Genomic DNA, 18842 nt, shown 5'->3' with positions numbered 1-18842 from the left:
TTTGGATGTATTCAAGGTGTTTGAAATGGGTTTTGATCAATTTTGGGTATTTTGGCAAAATTTGGGAATTTTGGTCAAATTTGGGTATTTCAAGTGCAATTGGGTAGAGAACCATTTTGAATGAGTCATGGATCAATGAAATCTCCATTTTGGGTCCCCATGTATTGGTCTTAGCCAGAGTATGGTGAGGGTATGGTGTACCTTAGCTCCAAATCAACACCCAGAGTCAATCCTAAGGTCAAGTAGCCCTATAGGAACTCTCCTTGAGTTCCCTCATAATGATCTTACCTACTAAGTGCTAGAGGTTAGGACCAATATGTGGAACTTCAAATTGAGTAAAGAGAAGAATTTTTGAGTTTCTAATGGTGAGGGTACCTTTTCTAGTTTTCTAAGACTAGTCAGTAGGAAAGTCCTATGGCTAGACCTAGGCTACTAAAGAAATTTCTAGACCTCAACCAAAAGTGAGGTCAACACATACCTAAGTTTAGCATCTCTGAGGACTCCACTAGCGTATTATACCAGATATTCCATCTTCAACTCCTCCCTGACTAAGACTGAACTGATTGCCTCTACCCTAATTCCCAAATACAAAAAAAAAAATCCTCCTTCGAGTTTGGGCTTTAGTGTAGAGGTGGTTATGCAAGAGAATCCTTAAGACTTTTGAATGCTTCCTCGCATTCGGTCATCCTTTGCTCTTTCTTAATACTTTGAAGAAAGTAGAGCATATATCACCTGACTTGGAAATAAACCGGCTAAGTATTGCTATTTGGGAAATCAACATATGTACTTCGGTCATGTTCTAAGGAGATGACATAACAAGTAGTGCTTGGACCTTTTTAGAATTGGCTTTTATGACTTTGGGGGTCAAGAGTTATCAAAAGAGTTTGTCAGTTGAGGCTCTAAATGTATATTTTAGAGTGTTCTTTCTCATATTAAAATTTTTAAGTATTTGAAAAGTTTCTATTAGATCATCGATGTGTTTCTTAGCAGATAAACTCTTCATGCACATCAATATTCTTTCCTTTTTTATTCATAAAAATTACAACCATTAGACATTGGTATGTTGTCATAATACTTTTTAGCTTAAAGAGAATTACATTGTAACAAAGTGGACCCTCACTAGTAATAAAAGTCATTTTTTCCATGTCAACTGAATTTATTTTGATTTGATGGTACCTGGAGAACGCGTCCAAGAATCTTAGAACTGAGTGGACAACAACTGAGTCCACCAGTGTGTCGATCATTGCTAGTGGGTAACTGTCCTTCTAGCTAGCTTAATTTTAAGTTGTTGAAGCTTACACACATTCTCCACTTTCCATTCACCTTTTGTTCTATCACAACATTGAAAGCTCAAGTGGGATACTACCCTTCTCAGTTCTAGCCGGCCTCCCTCAACTTCTGTACCTCCTCGCAGATTAGTCCTGCTAACATCATGGCCAAAGTCATGATCCTTTACTTTATTAACCAAACAGATAGGATGACGTTCGGTCGATGAAATTCCACGTCGATTGGAACTCCCAAAATTTTCACTACTAACCAAGGAAAAGCATCCAAGTGCTCCTTCAAATTCTAAATCAAAAAGTACTATGCCCTATATCAAAAACCTCACTGGTTGATTGACCCGTTCTCTCTGGTTTTAAATGTCCAATGGGTCATGTATCGCGGTACTGATGGGTCAAAGATAAAAGAATCAAGATTGTTACAAATATCAATGATAGCAATGTATGTTAGTGAAGAGTCCACCACTAAGAATTCTTCCATGGACACGAACTATTTATCGCTTTCTGCCATGTTGACCACAGTCTTATCACACCGAGTGCTTCCTTTCCATTGCTAGAAAAATCATACAATGGACCAGATGGTGCTACCAACCAATCAGTTGAAAAACATAATTTGTCAAACAAAGACTTGAAGAACACATTCATGGAGCTACCTATGTAGATCAGGATGCTCCCCATATTACAGTTACTGGTCATTATTGTAACAACAATAGCATTGTTGTAAGGGGTAGGTCTCCTCTAATTCTGCTTAGGGTCAAAAGTTATTATGTAGAGTTCCCCCGATCGGTGCCTCTTTTGATTTGTCCGTCGAGAGGATTCAACTCCTCTAAAAATAGAGGTACCATATCAGCTATATGGATGACATTCTTACAAACTGGCTTCTCTAGGACTTCCACTATCAAAGTTTTTTCTTGCCTCTGAATTGAGCATGGATTGCTTCAACTTTGAATTCCTGAATAACTTCTAAATCAAGCTTTAAAGGCCTCTACACCCTTTATCATGGTCCTGGCCTCTGTGATATTTGAAATATTTTTTAGTATCTCGAAGGAAAGCTTTGGTCCTCATCGGTGGAGCTTTATTATATTATTCTTTATCTTGGGTGGATTCCATTATCACAGCCATCGATACTCTCAAAGAAGTGGCTCAAGGACCCTCGTGATTATTTTGCAGTCCTTCAAAGTGTTGAACATGTCTCTCATAGTATTAGGTCAGTCGCTGGTCATGGCTCCTCGCCTAAACGCTTAGATTGTTACGCTAGTCGATTTCATTGTGGTCATGAAGTGATCAACTGTCTTTATACTTGAAACAGATGGGGGTGTAAGTTCTCCTTGTACTTCCATCTACTATTCTACAGGGCCCTCTTCTTGGGCTGCGATCTGATAATTTGTGTTTTTCTAAGTTGATGACATTAACATTAACCTTAGTTGTAATGTGTTTGTTGGCAATCTGTAACAGTTTTGCCAAGCTCTATGATTCCACCAAGCTGAGTTCATATTGAAACCTCTCTCTCATTAGACATGTGTCATTTCAGTTTGTAAGTCCTTTACCTCCAACATTTCCCTTTGGAACTGTGTTATAAATGATTGCAGACTTTTGTGTGGGGTCCTTATTTAATCTACTATGGGACTTCAACACTCTTCTTAGGCCTTTGGGTGCTTGCAAACTACACCAAAAAGAGTCTCCTGAAGTCAATACAACAAGCAATCACTTTGACTGATAGTTAGTTGAACCACCTCAGGGCTTATGACCTTAGGGCGGTATAGATGATTCAAATAATGTCAAATGGTCATTGGGATCATACTAACCCTTATAGGATTCTAACATTGGGAGTTTAAACTTCTTAGGGGGCTTGGCTCCAAGATATGAAAGAGAATGCATTTTTTGGTTGGTGTGGGTCCTCGGTGCACCCAAAGTTTTGTCTACTCACCAACACAAATCCAACAGTATCCCAGTAATGTGTGTCTCTTGCCTTGTCTAGGCCATAGCTTAATCTCCTATGGTTTTGTGTCGGCTCTGCCTCTCGACGGGGGGTTCTACTCTCAAGACGTGTGTTCTCCTCATTAAGCAATAACTACTCTAAGAACCCATGCAATTCATCTTGTTATATAGTTCCTCAGCTTTTACATCACTTATTGCACGTACCCATCCACATACTCTTTGATGCATTCATCTTTAGAATGCCTCTCTGGTTGATTTCTTTTAGCTATCATGCTCTTCTTCTTATTGCCAACATGACTCCACTCTCACCGCAAATTACATTTATGCCAAAATGATACTCCCACTCTACTCCTTGCACAAGAGAATTCAAAATTCCACATAAAGAACCACAAAAAGAACAACTTAACACAAACTTTTGATTCGTAGTGCTACGATAATCTAATATGACATTGTGACATTATGCTATTGCGTTTCAGCACACATTTTTCTCTAGGATTAACATGCCTCGACACTGCTACAATAATATTGCTATGTTGATACAATTGCTCTATGGGTATCACTCTGCTAGCTTAGAGCATGAAGACCCAATATGACAATTCAAAGAAAATATCTAGCAGTATTATGAGGATGACACAATGAGGGCATTGCGAGCTTAAGCAGGGGAGAGTGTCTCACTCTGCCATCTTCAAATAAATTGGAAAGACAACCATTGAATAGAAGATTATAGAGAAAACCATACGGAGAAGAACAATGCAAGTAACTTAGAAGACTCGACGACATTCTAAAGAATATTAAAATAAAAGGCTCCAAGAAGTGCTAAAAAATAACCTATAATGATCCAGGGTTGTGTATGTATATAAGAGAATGATGTAGAACTCTCTAGAAACTGGACTATTCTAGTGTAAGCTAGAAAATTCTCTTAGACTTGGAGGAGACTATAAATAGGAGTCACTCCCCCTCATTTGAAACCATCCAAGGTTCCAAAGCATTCAAGTGTTGTAATCACTCTTTCTTGTTGAAGTGTTTCTTTCTTCAATACTTGTCCCTACTCTTCTTTCTAGATTGTTTTGCGATTACAAGTCCATGCATCGTGAGGGTTGGCCAATTTAGTACCAAGGAGCATTTTATCGGTTTGAATGAAGCAGTTTTCAAACTGAAATTAGTTGTTAGTTGGAGTTGGGTTATTATTAATCACCAATAGTTATATAACTATCAATTATAATATCGATTTATTCTCATAAATCATTCATTTAACTTTGAAATTTGAGCATTTGGGCTTTTTTTATTAAACAAAAAATTAAAACATAACTAATAACCGAAAAGTGAATAATGAGATTCTAATAATAATAAGAAAAAAAAGGAATGCAAATTTGAAACCGAACCTTCCGCGCGAACAAACTCACCATCGAGCTTAAGAGGTGTAAATTGAGGGTTGTGTGTTGATAATTGTTTGACACAATTAAGCCCCACATAATAACAATACACACACACACAGAGAGAGAGAGAGAGAGAGAGAGAGAGAGATTATAATAATAAAATTTAGGGTTATAAATATAGTTTAGTCTTTTTTTTTTTTCTTTTAAAGCTCATATTTAGTCCTTATAATCTAAATCGAAAAAAAAGGTGAGAATATTCTCACCAAATACTGATAAAGATAATTTTTAAAATTTTTAATTATCATAAATATAAAAATTGATTGACTATTCTTATCTAGAACTAAATTAAAATATTTAAAACTACTCTTGCCCAATTTTTTCTTCAAATCACACTCTCCAATGCAAATTATAGTGACTTTTGTAAACCATCTCTTATTTGCATGTATATGAATCAAAGTTGTTTGCTAGACAGCATTAAATCTCACTGATCTTTTGGATCACCATGTGATGCTTCCTCTAGAAAAAAAGAAGAAGAAGAAGAAGAAGATTAGCATCCATACACTCAATTCTTATCCAACATCAAAAATTCAATTTTTATATATATGTCATTTCACTTTTGCATGTAAAAAAAGTATCTTTCACTCTAAAGTTATATAAGCCAATTTTTTTTATACGATAAAATAAACAATATGAAAGATTTAAATGACAAAAGTAAAAAAAAAAAATTAAAATAAAGTTTATATGTTAGATGTATAAATACATACAAACTCGGTTGTACGTGCCTAAATGCTCCCAAAAAAAATCACAATTAAAAATAATCGATTAAAGGTCCAATCTCTTAAATAGTTTTTCCAAAAAAACAAAAAATAAAAAAACATTTTGCCAATTATCTTCAAATCATCATCTTTAGGGTCTGTTTGGGGCAGCTTGTACGTTTCAGGATAAGTAGCTTATCCTGAAACGTGGCTCGCAGGTCGACCGCGACGGGTCTGAGTTTTGTCTAAAAAACTCAAACGCGACAGACAACGTTTTCAAAAACGCGCAAACCAAACGATTAGACGTCATTTTCAAAAACATCGTCGCACTTATAAGCTGTCCGAAACGGGCCCTAAATTATTCATTCAACCATATAGTTGCAAATTTCATATAATTTTCAATAGCTTTTTTTTAGAAAAGAAAAAAAAAACAACTATCATGTACAAATTAATTTAAAGTAAGAAGATTAGAAGAGAACATAAAAGTTGGAAGGACCAAAATCGGTAGTTGGCTGTTGGAAGATAGAAGTTAAGAAAGAGGTTGGAAGGAGAAGAAAGAGATAGATCCGTGACTGTGCACGTAAAAGTGTTATAAGCCATTACCATTAAAGTAACGGAAAAGTTTCCCAAATTCGTCGGCGGCGGCTAAGTTAAAAATGGCAAATGAATCCATACAAGACATTCTGTCAGAAATAGTTCTCTGTGATTATTTATATAAAGGATTAAAAATCTTAAAATTTATTTAAGTGCTAAAAGTCAACCATTTTCTTTTTTTTTTAATCGGGGGCTAAAATAGTTTCTTTCGAAAGACTGTAGCGAACACTAACGAACAGAGCTTGAGTTTGTGTTCGGTTCGTTTGTAATTTAGTTTGTTTGAAATAAACTTGTGTTCGAAATTGTTTGTGAAATCACTATTCATATTCGTTTTTTAACGAACGAGCTGAACACGAGCTATTCGTGAACGACGAGCCAGTTTGACATCCCTAATATTAATATATATAAATAATATATTATATTAATTAGAAACATATATTATATAAATATATAATATCTATATTAGTATAATACTAATATAGTATATTAATATATTATTATTATTATTATTATTATTTTATTATATATTTTAATCTATAAAGTTTAATTTTTTAAAATATCATAATTTTTTTATATATAATTTTTTAAAATTATTTTATATTTCGAGCAATAATGATTCGAACACAAACAAACGCATCACTGTTCGTGTTTGATTCATTTAACTAACCGAACGAAAACAATTTATTCACATTCGTATCGTTTACTTATCGAACGAATCGAACACGAACTCATTGATGAACCGAATATGAACTGTTTGCGAACAGCGAGCTTTCTTGACAGTCCTAGGGAAGTGTATTATGAACTTAATTTTAAAATGATGAAGAATTATTTTGATGTTTATATAAACTGAAGAAACAAAATGAGGCATATAAATGTTCATGGTGGAAGAGATAATTCCTTACTTTTTCCACAAAGATACTTTATTATTTTATTTATTGACATTTTAGAAGACATGAAATCTTGTTAATATAAAATGGGTGGATAATGGAGACTAGCTGATTGATGAGGGGTAATTGCAACAATAAGGCCACATTAAATATGGGAATGCAGACAGTCCAACTAAACAAATGGCATGAACAAAGAAAAAATGAAATGAGATCTATGCATAATTATTGAGTTCAATATATTTATTTATTTGTTTTTTTAATAAATTATTAACAAATGAAAATGCTTCTCTCATATATATAGTATGTATGTATGTATGTATGTATGTATGTATGTATGTATGTATGTATGTATGTATGTATGTATGTATGTATGTATGTATGTATGTATGTATGTATGTATGTATGTATGTATATAAGTATGTATGTATGTATGAGCGTAGTCAAATAACCAATGTATGATATTACTAATAAAATTATAAAACTTTTGAGATTTTTTTGTTTCAAAAATAATATTTGGAACAACAATAAAGATTAGTAGTTGACGTTAATATTGGTTTTAAACTTCACAAAACTCACTTAAGAAATATTGTGCTGGAAGGTTCATGTTGGTAGAGTAACTATAGTATTTCAATATTGTACAAAAGTTTCACACACATAAGTAACCGAAGTGATAGGTAGAGATATTCTATATTTTTAATGTTAAAAACCCAAAAAAGATTAAAAAAAATGACGGGTCTAGCACAGTCAGAATGATCCACTATAAATTGGTGACTACACGTATAGATCCTTATCTCACATACAAGAAAATGTTATGCAGTTTCTCGAAGTATAATATTTGTATGCAGAATGACCCATTGTACAATGGACAAGAGTAGTTGTAATTGGAAGTAGCTTCCATGACTTCATTGCACCTTCTTTGAGGCATGTCGTTGCAGAGTCTTCGGGATGATGCACTATTTTACAAAGTGTTTTGTTGTTCTATGATGCAGTTAGTTACTCTGCATGGAGCTTCATTGCAACCAGTAGGAGGTTGCCGACTGAGGTTGATGGAAACTTGAGAGTAGTTGTCGGCGGTGTTCAACGACTGCTAGAGCGGAAAGTGTTTGTCGGATCTTCAGTCCAAAAGAGTGTTGGAATTCGTCTCCTTCTTCGTCCATATCTTGGTCTCTCTCTAAGTCTTGGTCGTTCGGTTCCCCTGCATGAAGGAGATTGAGCTTTATATATTGAGATTGGGAGTGGTCTCCCTTATAAATAATAAAATAATTTAAATCACTCTATCGGACAACCTAGAGAGAATATCACTAGTAAATTACATTTTTTAGATATTTTAGTGTCTTCATGATGTTAAAATTAAGTGATATTGAGCTCGTTGGATCCATCTCATCAACGAGCTCAAGTTTGTTTTCAAGCATCTGCAATTTGGAATACATTTGACAATCCAATTAGCAATTCAAAGCCTCTAATAGTGATATCATGGCTTGATCTGGGCATGATCTTACATAAAGTTGATCAATTTTGGTGTCATTGGATCCGTCTTGTTGAGCAGATATTAATTTGACTATAAGTTTGCTAAAACTAGAGTCCTGGATGATTTTTAATTTGATTTTGAATATTTTTTCTTAGACAATATCTCGAGATTCATATCAGGCCTCGAGATCCGTGCTAAATTATAAAATTAGTTGATAATGTATTGTTTTCCCCCCAATTTCGGGCGACTTTGCTTGTATCACTCGAAAGTTAGCGAAATACCAAAAAGGAGGTACACATGCTGAAAAAATTTAAAAATTTTTAGTTTTTCGTCAGCAGCGCACGACAATGCCAAAGGCCACAGAACTCGCATAAGGAACAGCTCTAGGTCAAAGTGGGTGATATCACTTACATGTGCAACTACACTCTGGGGCTCACTGTTGAACTCATTTTTGGTGAGGTCTAGTTTTCTCTTAGAGCTTAGGATCTAGCCATAGGATTTTCTCTATTAACTTTCCTAGAATAATAGTGATGGGAACCACCTAACTGAAAAAAAATTTTCACCTCTTGACTCTTTTGTGGAGTCTCATATGGGTGGTTTTAAACCCTCAACACTTGGTTGACTTGGTTTAGAGCAACATGGTTAAGCCTCAAAGATGAGTTACTATAGGGTAACAAGGCTTTTGGGAAGCCCTTTATAGCTTACACACTCACCTCCTTCTTGCACACCACACACACATTCACATGCACCACATCATATACCCCATGCATTGGCACTAGTGGTCGGTGCCTAAGCGCCAACCTCTCGGGTTGCCTGCGACATGGCCTCAGTCCTCATAAATGCATTTGGCTCCAAATCTTCTCCTATTCGCTCCATGTTTCGTCCACTTCATTCCACTCTTAATACTTGCTATACCTGCATAAAAAACATAAATATGTATTTCTTTAAACTGCAATTTTGTTCAAAAATATGTGCAAAACATAAATAAATTCATGCAATCTTTTCACACATCAGGAATATTCTTAGTCAATGAAAGGGAAATGGTCAGAGAGAATTGTTAAGGACTTTGAAATAAATGGAAGGAATTTCACCAAGGGGGCTCAGAGTATGCATTCATGGAGAACTCCCAGTTTAGGGGTATTATGTGGTCATGGGAGGATCTTGAGAGGCTTTAGGAGCTTGGTTTGGCTTTTGGGGAAAGACCAATGGGTTGGGTTAAGCTTGGTTAGGGTTTGTTCAAGAGTAGATTGGGTTTGACATGGCTTGGTCACAAGTGCGTTTTATTTGACTTTTACCTTGATGTCCTTGGATTTGACGTGGACTAGGTTTGACTTTGAAGTGGATTTAATTTGCATGGATGAGATTTATTTTGTCTTGATTAAAAATGGGTTTGAACATGGGTTTAAAGTTTGTTCATTTGGTGGTTTTGATCAAGATTTGAGTTTTCTTTGAATTTGACTTGATTTTGAGATACTTTGAATGACTTTGATGTGGACTTCTCATGAAGTTGGGTTTTGGCTTGCATTGGAGTTTGATTTTGGCTTGGTGGCTTAACTTTGTGACTTGGAACGACTTGATATTTGGTTTGTCATGAGGTGAGCTTAAGTTTGGCTTTGGTTTGATTTGGAGATTTGAATGCTATGAATTTAAGTGTAACATGATTAAGGTTTGGAAATGGTTATGAAGTGAAAATCATAAGAGAGGGAAGTACGCATTTTTTTTTTTTTTTTTTTTTTTTTGTTTTTGGTTTTAATTTGGATTCTTTATTTTTCTTCTTTAATAAAATTAGTTATTTCAAAAACTGGTAATTATATATATATATATATATATATATTGGATTTTTCCAGCTCTCAAAACAATTAATTATATATATATATATCATAATTTTTTTAATTAATTTTAGATTTGTAATTTTTTATTTTAATGAAGATTTGGTGAATGTGATTCAATTTGAATTTTAATTCTGATTTGTGATTTTGATGAATTTTCTTTTATTTGATTTTAATTTGACTTTTACTTTGTGATTTTATTCTATTTTTATATTTTAGTTTTTTTTATATTTCTTGATTTTACTTTGGTTAATTTGACTTTTATAATTTTTGCAGTTTTAATATAGATTTTAATATTGAATTTACTTCGTTGAGTTTTTTTTAATTTCAATTTTTTTTAATTTAATTTGAAGTTTTAACAAGTTTTTCTCTTATATGATTCAATTTTAATTTGATGATTTCGTTTGAATTTGATTTCCTTTTATTTTTATTTTTTCCTTATGATTTTAATTGGTGAATTCATTTTTATGATTGATTTTATTTGATGCCAATTATATTTGTACTTTTATCTTTTAATTTTTGTTTTATCGTTTCATTGAATTTAATTTTGTTTAATTTCAATTTATTTGTGTTTTGAAGTCCAATTGGTGATTTTCATTTTTGTCTTCTCTTTTACTAAAGATAAACTCTATCTTAGTTCAGATAAACCTCATACTCAATATGTTCTATATTAATCAAATAAAGAGTAATTTAAGGAATTAGAAAATAGAATTGCAAAGTGCCCAATGAGATAGACCAAATAGACGTCCTAAGTCTCTATGGTCAAAGGATAGCTTAAGGCTTTTCCAAGCCTATAGAAACTCAATTCAAGCTTAAATGACTTGACTTTAATCAACCTGACCAAGGGTTTAAGGATTTAAAGTCAAGTGTATGAATCTATAAAGACTAAAGAGACATTTGAAGTTCTAGCTTGATACTGGTTCCACTACTAATCTTTTAAGAAAGGCACTCAGGAAACTCTAATGCTAGATTTTAAGTTTTAGAGAGGAACCATAACTGATCTCATGCAAAATGAGGTCAATAGCTACAAAGTATGTGTTTATAAAAATAGATTAGTCAAGAAGTTTGGTTTCGTATTATCGTACAAGCATTTTCAAGCTAAGAAACCTAATTAGAGATTAATCCTATGGTTGAATGAATTTTTCGTGTTGTGATGGTGCTGTTTGTTTAGCTTATAATAGGAATTGAACGATTCCATTTTTTAGCTTTAATATTCTGCAAATGTAGTTTTCCAAAGATGAACATAATGCACCTTGGCTAATAACATTCTGCTCATTGAAGAGGAATGAAGTAGAGACTTAACATCCATAATTCAAAGATTGATAATGGAGATGATGAATGTAGGAGCAAAAAGCTCTATTATTATGAATATTATGCATATTGACCATTAAATGTGTGTTCTTTGAGCATGCAAAGTTGAGATTTCTTTCCATAGAAGATGCCACAAGTTAAAGTTAAGAAGATTATGAATGTAGAGTAAGAGGGTTTCATCGCTCAGCTTTTTACAAAGATCTCACACAAAAGTAAATGAAAACTAGTAAATGAGAAATCAGTTCTTTTTATGAAAAAAAATTCAAAAGAAAAAAACACAAGTGCTTAACTCTTCTCAATTGATTTCACTATGAAAACATAAGTTACAAAACTTTTCCTCTCTTAAGGATAAAGAATGTGGATTGCTATTCTGACTTCCAACAAGGCAATAAAAAACATTGTGAGTCAGTCAAGAATGAGGAAAGATTAGACAACTATTATTAGAAGATGATGGATTGCTAGGAGTCCAATAATGACATTTCAACAATGATGGATATTTAGTGATGTTCATATAACGGTGTGCGTGAGGACAATCCAATTTTGGTGCATGGCAACAATAGTTTGGTAGTGGTGATTTGATTTCATCAATTCAACGACAGCGATCAAATGACGGTAGTTTGATAGTCATAGATGGATGGTATCGATCCAAAGGTGGTGAGCAAGGGATATCAATCTTATGGTGTACGTGCAATAATGCTCTAATGGTTGTGAGCAATGATGATTCGATAATGATAGTCATGTAGAGCTTAAGGATTTTATAGGTATCAAACCTCTCGCGCTAATCTTCAATCTAGTTTCCACTGATGACGATAGAGATGGTTTACTTATAGATTTTAGGAGTGAAATTCCATGTAAATATCATCAAAATCAAAAACCTATAACATACTGGAGTGAATCTCCTAATTAAATGATTTTTTAGGATCTAAGATCCTTAATATTATGTGAATTAAATGATGTTGAAAGCATATCATTGAATTCTCATCAAGACATTCCATTTGAATAGAAACACATAATATTTAATGACCATTTTATCATGCAATCTTTTTTTAAAATTTTTTAATTATGCTTCAACTTTTTGATTTATGCTCATTTAAACTTAGTTTGAATACTATATGATATCGTTGAGTTCATCCTATCGATGTATTCAGTTGGCTAAGAATTTTTTAAAAATTGTGGTTTGGTTGATCTTGACACTAGAGATTATCTAATTTTAATATCTATCAAAATTTGTGTTTAATCAAGTTATGTTTTTAGTTTGTGGTGTGTGTCTAAGAAAGCACACGTGTATATATATAAGGCCGTATGGTGCCAAAAAAGTTGTTAGCATGCTCAATGGGCATAGAAAACCTTTCTTTTTTTTTTCCAAAGCACACAAACTGTTGTGTACCTATCAAACTAATTGACAAAGTACCCGATTAACCTACCAAGCTGATTGACCAAGTAAAAGATTGATATGTCGAATTAATCTATTGAGTACCAGTTGTCGGGTTGATTAGTTGAAATGAACTGTCTGATATGACAAGCATCACTATTGAGTATCAATTGACGATATTAGTTATTAATGAAAAAAACATGTTTGTCTAATTGCATGTTCTCTACATCAGATCAATTTGGCATCATCAGATCGTTTATACTAAATAAATTTAATATTATCGTTTTATGATTAAACAAGAGAGAGAGATCATATTGAGTCCAATTAATAAGGATTCTTAAGTGAATTCCGATCCAAATCTTCTCTCTTGAAAAAATATTACATCGGGAGTCTTGATGCAAAACTACATCAGTACTTCAATCAAAATGCATCACGTGTACGGTCCGACCCTGTTATACATTAAACTATTTAGTTTTTGGTATTCAGTATGGTCAGACATTATAATCGGAATCCTGACGCAGTTTTGCATCAAGACTCCTGATGTTCTCTTACTTTATCAACGAAGAGTGCACTTGATTCTTTTCAACTTTGTCTCTATATACATAATTTTTATTCACAACCAAAGGTGTCCCAAGCTAAGTCGGATCGAACTAAGGATTATCTTCATATCGGTGTTAGTCCGTTCGCCACATAATCGGTTGCAAAACCTTCCATTGTCGTGGAGCCGATGGCATTTAATGTCGATGCGTGCGTTAAGACAAAAAAAGAGAGATTTTTAATGTGATAAAGTAATAAAATGACCAGTTAGCGGTAGTGCCAACCCCCAACCCCCATCCGGACCTCTCGCCATCCAAATTTATTCCATATTTCCTAACCTATCTCTTACTCACTTCGTCTCCCTCGCTTCCGTTAGGTTCAACGCCATTAGAAATAAAAGTCAACCCTTTTCTCTCTTCTCTCTATATTATTCTTCCCCACCACCTGAACAAACTATAGCTTGCGATTCTGAACTGAGCGCATTGCAATTTTCATACCAAAGGATGATTTACATGCATGCCACTCAATTCTTATCTATTTACATATCTTATTGTAAACAAGCTGAACACGGGCGAGCCCAGGCACAACTTGTGTTCGGCTCGTTTATATTTCGAGCTCACAAAGTGTGTTTGTGTTCCGCTCGTTTGCTTGACGAGTCGGACACAAGTTGTTCACGAACAAAAAATCGTTTTGACAACTCTAATTACGTAGTCATAAGATTTTAATGGTTGGGGCAAGATTTGAAATTAATTGTTTATATTAAAACAACATTTGAATTTAATTTAATAAATTTTATTCTACCTTTTTTTAATTAATACCTTGAATTAATTATAAATCTTCGTAGCTTTGTTATCAATTAATTTTTTTATAAATAGTGCTCATCAATATATATAATAAGTATTATTTCAAGCCAAAACGAGCCGAACACAAACGAACAAATCTTTGTTCGTGTTCGGCTCCTTAACTTATTGGGGAGAAAAAGGAATGTGAGGCCTGGAACGTGATACTTTGGAGTGCTTTTATGGGCCATTTCAATTTTATACCGTCGACTTGTAAATTTTTTTTGTTTTTATTTTTATGTTTTATGTTGAGATGATAAAAGCCGTGACTCAATTAAAGTAGTGTAAAAATTTAATTTTTAGATGAGTTTGGGATAAAATTAAAAAAAAGGATGACAATCTTGTAAGAAACAAAGAACATATTTAGGGTTCTATTCCTATACCTGAAAGCAATTGCCAAGAACATGTATAGTTCAGATTAAGTCATTATGAAAGAGAGGCTATTTTGAGCCACAGAAGAAAGAACGGTTAAGAACTATGTAAGGCAATAGGTAACTTGAAGCAAGGACTACTATCCCTTAATAGAAGTCTAGCATTAACCAACCAACTTGAAGAAAAAGAGAACAAGATGGACTGAAGCAATGAACAAAATTAGAATGACAAATTGCAAAAGCAACATGATAAAAGATATAAATTGCACCATCAGCCATTCATGTTAGAAAACTGGAGAAAGTAACCGGCTCGTGAAATTTGGGGAGAATTAGTAGAGGACGAAGGAAGTCGTGACGTACGGAGGGAAGAGCTAGCGTCCTTGCCTTCCATCTCATATTAGCCTTTTGTTGAGGACATTAGGTAAAACCAACATACGAAGCAACAAACACAAGAAAGAACACAACAAATTTAACGAGGTTTAGCAATTTGCCTATGTCCTCGGAAGCAAGAGCGGCAGCTTTCTGATTTCACGAAAAAAAGTACATCACCCTTAGCGTTACAAATACAACATATATATATAACCCTAGTGTACAATATGCAATTACAAAATTACCTCTATACCGTACCGCGGAAGCAACGCCCAACCCACTTAACGAAACTCCCCCAATTGCTTCGCTCCACTCCGCTCGCGAGCTCCACTATAATATCTTTCCCTTACATGGTATATGTGTCGTACCTAACACTTTTTTTCTGACCTAAATTTTATGCGAGAAAACTGACTTTTAATCTCAGCTAGAATGTTAGAATTACGGACACCGAAAATGAACGAACAAAACTTTTTAGCAATGGAATTAGAAGTGAAGTATAAAATCTTGAACAATGAGAACTAAACCATTAGAACTTAGTTTGAGCTATCTTCTTCTTTAAGTTGACCTAGTTAAACCATTAAACTCAGGTTAGCCCAAGCTGGCATACTCGACTACAAATGGACCTAAGGTTACAAATTGGCTATAAGGATTATTTGAACACAATTGACCCAATTGAACCCCTTAGCCGGGCTATGTTAGTCAATCAAATTAAATCAAATAAATATTTTTAAAAACAAAACTTTCACCTATGCATCAAAAACTTAAAGTATCAATACTTAAATCTTTGACAACACTATCAAAAATATCATCATGACTAACTTCCAAAACTGAAATGCATCTGTTTATGCCTAAATTCATGAAATCAAAATATTCAAAATATAAACATTATATTTTGTCCACCAGATAAACAAAAAACATAAGAATTGTTGGCTACGCATTTAAATTTCCCCAAATTTTTATACATTTGAAGTCCTGGACGCTCATATTAAACAATTAGCAAGAAATTTTATAATATTTTCTTAACCTTTAATTTGTGTTACTTTTTTTTTAAAAAAATGAAGAGTAGCCAGATACCCCCCCATGACAGCCGCGTGTTACATCCCAAAAGAGCCCTTATGGGTGGTGGGCAGCATAGGACTTAAATAGGACTTAAATAGCTCTACACCTAGCCAATGTGGGACTATTTGTCTGTGACATTCTTCTCCACCCAATCACGTGATGCCCTCGTCACGAATCGACTCCCCCGAGGGTCCCACTGGACCATGGAGAGTCCACACACCTGGCAGGCAGTAATTTGCTCCGATACCACTTGTCACATCCCAAAAGAGCCTTATGGGTGGTGGACATCCCAGGACTTAAATACTGCTTTTCGGCTCTATACCTAACTGATGTGGGACTATTTATCCGTGACACGCGGCAGTAAAATAATCTCCACGCAGAAATATTATCCCTCCCAATCCCACTGTCGCCTTCACAATTACGTAATATTTTCTGCATACAAGAGCCGGCCTGGAGCCAGCTTCTCATTTAAACTACCATCTACCCCCATTCATTGCGCCCCTGAACCACCCTTTAAATTCCCTCCCTCCCCCTCCTTGCTCCAATCCATTCCTCCCCAAACCCGCCGGAGTTCCAAAAAAAAAAAAAAAAAAAAAAAAAAAAACTCCATTTTTTCCCGATTAAACGAATCACTACCTCATCCCCGAGCATTAATCCCAAACAAACCACAGCATTCCGCCATGCCAACCTCCTCCACCTCCTCCCCTTCCTCTTCCACATCCCCTCCCCTTCCAGAGTTCAAAAACTCCGTCAAGCTCAAATACGTCAAACTTGGCTACCAATACTTAGTAAACCACATCCTCACCCTCCTCCTCATCCCCATCATCGCCATCTTCGCCCTCGAAGTTGCCCGAATGGGCCCTTCCGAACTTCTTTCCCTCTGGCGCTCCCTCCAACTGGACCTCCTCCAAATCCTGTGTTCCGCTTTCATCATCGTCTTCGTCGCCACCGTCTACTTCATGTCCCGCCCTCGCCCAATCTACCTCCTCGACTACGCTTGTTTCAAACCGCCCATGTCCTGTCGAGTCCCCTTCTCCACTTTCATGGAACACACCCGCATCATCTGCTCCGACGAGAAGAGCTACCAATTCCAAGCCCGAATCCTCGAGCGCTCTGGCCTCGGTGAAGAAACCTGCCTCCCCCCTGCTAACCATTACATCCCACCTAGCCCCAACATGGAAGCCTCCCGCACCGAAGCCAAACTCGTCATCTTCTCAGCCATCGACGACCTCCTCTCCCGCACCGGTCTCAAGCCCAAAGACATCGACACTCTCGTCGTCAACTGCAGCCTATTCTCCCCAACCCCTTCCCTCTCCGCCATGATCGTCAACCGCTACAAACTCCGCGGCAACATTCGAAGTTTCAATCTTTCCGGCATGGGATGCAGCGCAGGGCTCATTTCCATAGACCTCGCAAGAGATCTCCTCCAGGTTCACCCCAACTCCACCGCCCTCGTTGTCTCGACCGAGATCATCACTCCCAATTTCTACGCCGGGAACCAGCGCTCCATGCTTCTTCCCAATTGCCTCTTCCGCATGGGCGCCGCCGCAATCCTCCTCTCCAATCGCCGCCGGGACCGCCGTCGCGCTAAGTACCGTCTCCTCCACCTCGTTCGAACCCATAAAGGCGCGGATGAAAAAGCCTACCATTGCGTCTACGAGGAGGAGGACAAGGACGGACATTCCGGCATCTCTCTTTCCAAGGACCTCATGGCCATCGCAGGGGAAGCCCTTAAATCCAACATCACCACCATCGGCCCTCTGGTCCTCCCTGCTTCCGAGCAACTCCTCTTCCTCTTCACACTCATTGGCCGAAAGATCATAAATCCGAAATGGAAACCTTACATCCCAGACTTCAAGCAAGCCTTCGAACACTTCTGTATCCATGCCGGCGGGCGAGCGGTGATCGATGAGCTGCAGAAGAATCTGCAGCTCTCACCGGAGCACGTGGAGGCTTCGCGGATGACCCTGCATCGCTTCGGTAACACCTCCAGCAGCTCCCTCTGGTACGAACTCAACTACATCGAATCCAAAGGCCGGATAAAGCGCGGCGATCGGATTTGGCAGATTGGCTTCGGGAGCGGATTCAAGTGCAACAGCGCGGTTTGGAAATGCATGAGGACGGTTAAGACGCCGCTCGACGGCCCCTGGGCGGATTGCATTGACCGCTACCCTGTTTTCATCCCGGAGGTCGTCAAGCTCTGAAGAACTCCGCACTCGCCGCCGGCGATCTGTTCAACCACTCTTCCTACCACCAACCGAACGACGTTGTGAAGTAGATGGGTGTTTGATTTGTTGAAATTTAATTATGTGTTGTGTAAGATTCTGTGGCTGATCCGATTCCATTGGTAGTTGCTGCTGGCTGTTGCGTGTTGTGTGGTCTCGTGAGGAGGAGGAGGGGGGGTCGAATACAAGCTGTTTGATTTAATGCCCAAGAAGTAATACAGCGATAGTTGAAGTTGTGTATTTAATGTTATTGTTGGTTTTACCAGATGGAGCGGTGGTGTGGCGAACGGGAAGGAAAGTGACCGACATTGGTCCCGGGTGGGCTCCTACCTCACGCTATAAGTTGAAAAATGCCAAGCATGGCGATTCTGGTCTACATAAAAATAACATTAAATTATTACATCATCAAAATACAAAATAATAGCGGCATTTAAATACGTAACACCCAATTCTTATGTCTTTACATAACACTCATTGTTCATGAATAGTTCGCGTTTGGATCATCGGGGAGTTCGTGTTCGATTCGTTCGATAAGCAAACTGTTAAGCTGGAGCCCGATTACTCTCGTTCCCGCCTCCCGATCTCCCTCTCCTGCTTCCCGCTCCCGCGCCGATTGCGAACGGTCACGACCA

At 36.4% G+C, this 18842-nt stretch overlaps 1 protein-coding gene across 1 annotated transcript; it reads left to right on the top strand.

Annotated features, from left to right (window-relative positions):
* The first annotated feature begins 16496 nt into the window (after positions 1-16496).
* On the top strand, positions 16497-18455 carry LOC110027349 (3-ketoacyl-CoA synthase 6-like). The gene has a single exon (XM_020728732.1). The coding sequence runs from the start codon at positions 16666-16668 to the stop codon at positions 18187-18189; it is 1524 nt and encodes a 507-aa protein (XP_020584391.1). The 5' UTR covers positions 16497-16665; the 3' UTR covers positions 18190-18455.
* The last annotated feature ends 387 nt before the right edge of the window (positions 18456-18842 follow it).

Source organism: Phalaenopsis equestris, unplaced genomic scaffold (genome assembly GCF_001263595.1).
Source record: "Phalaenopsis equestris unplaced genomic scaffold, ASM126359v1 Scaffold000425, whole genome shotgun sequence".
Classification (NCBI taxonomy): domain Eukaryota; kingdom Viridiplantae; phylum Streptophyta; class Magnoliopsida; order Asparagales; family Orchidaceae; genus Phalaenopsis; species Phalaenopsis equestris.
Note: the sequence above shows the minus strand (reverse complement) of the source record. Positions and strands in the feature narration are given on the sequence as shown.

Excerpts from the sequence above, each read along its gene's own strand:
- LOC110027349 (XM_020728732.1), top strand. The coding sequence starts at position 16,666 with ATGCCAACCTCCTCCACCTCCTCCCCTTCCTCTTCCACATCCCCTCCC.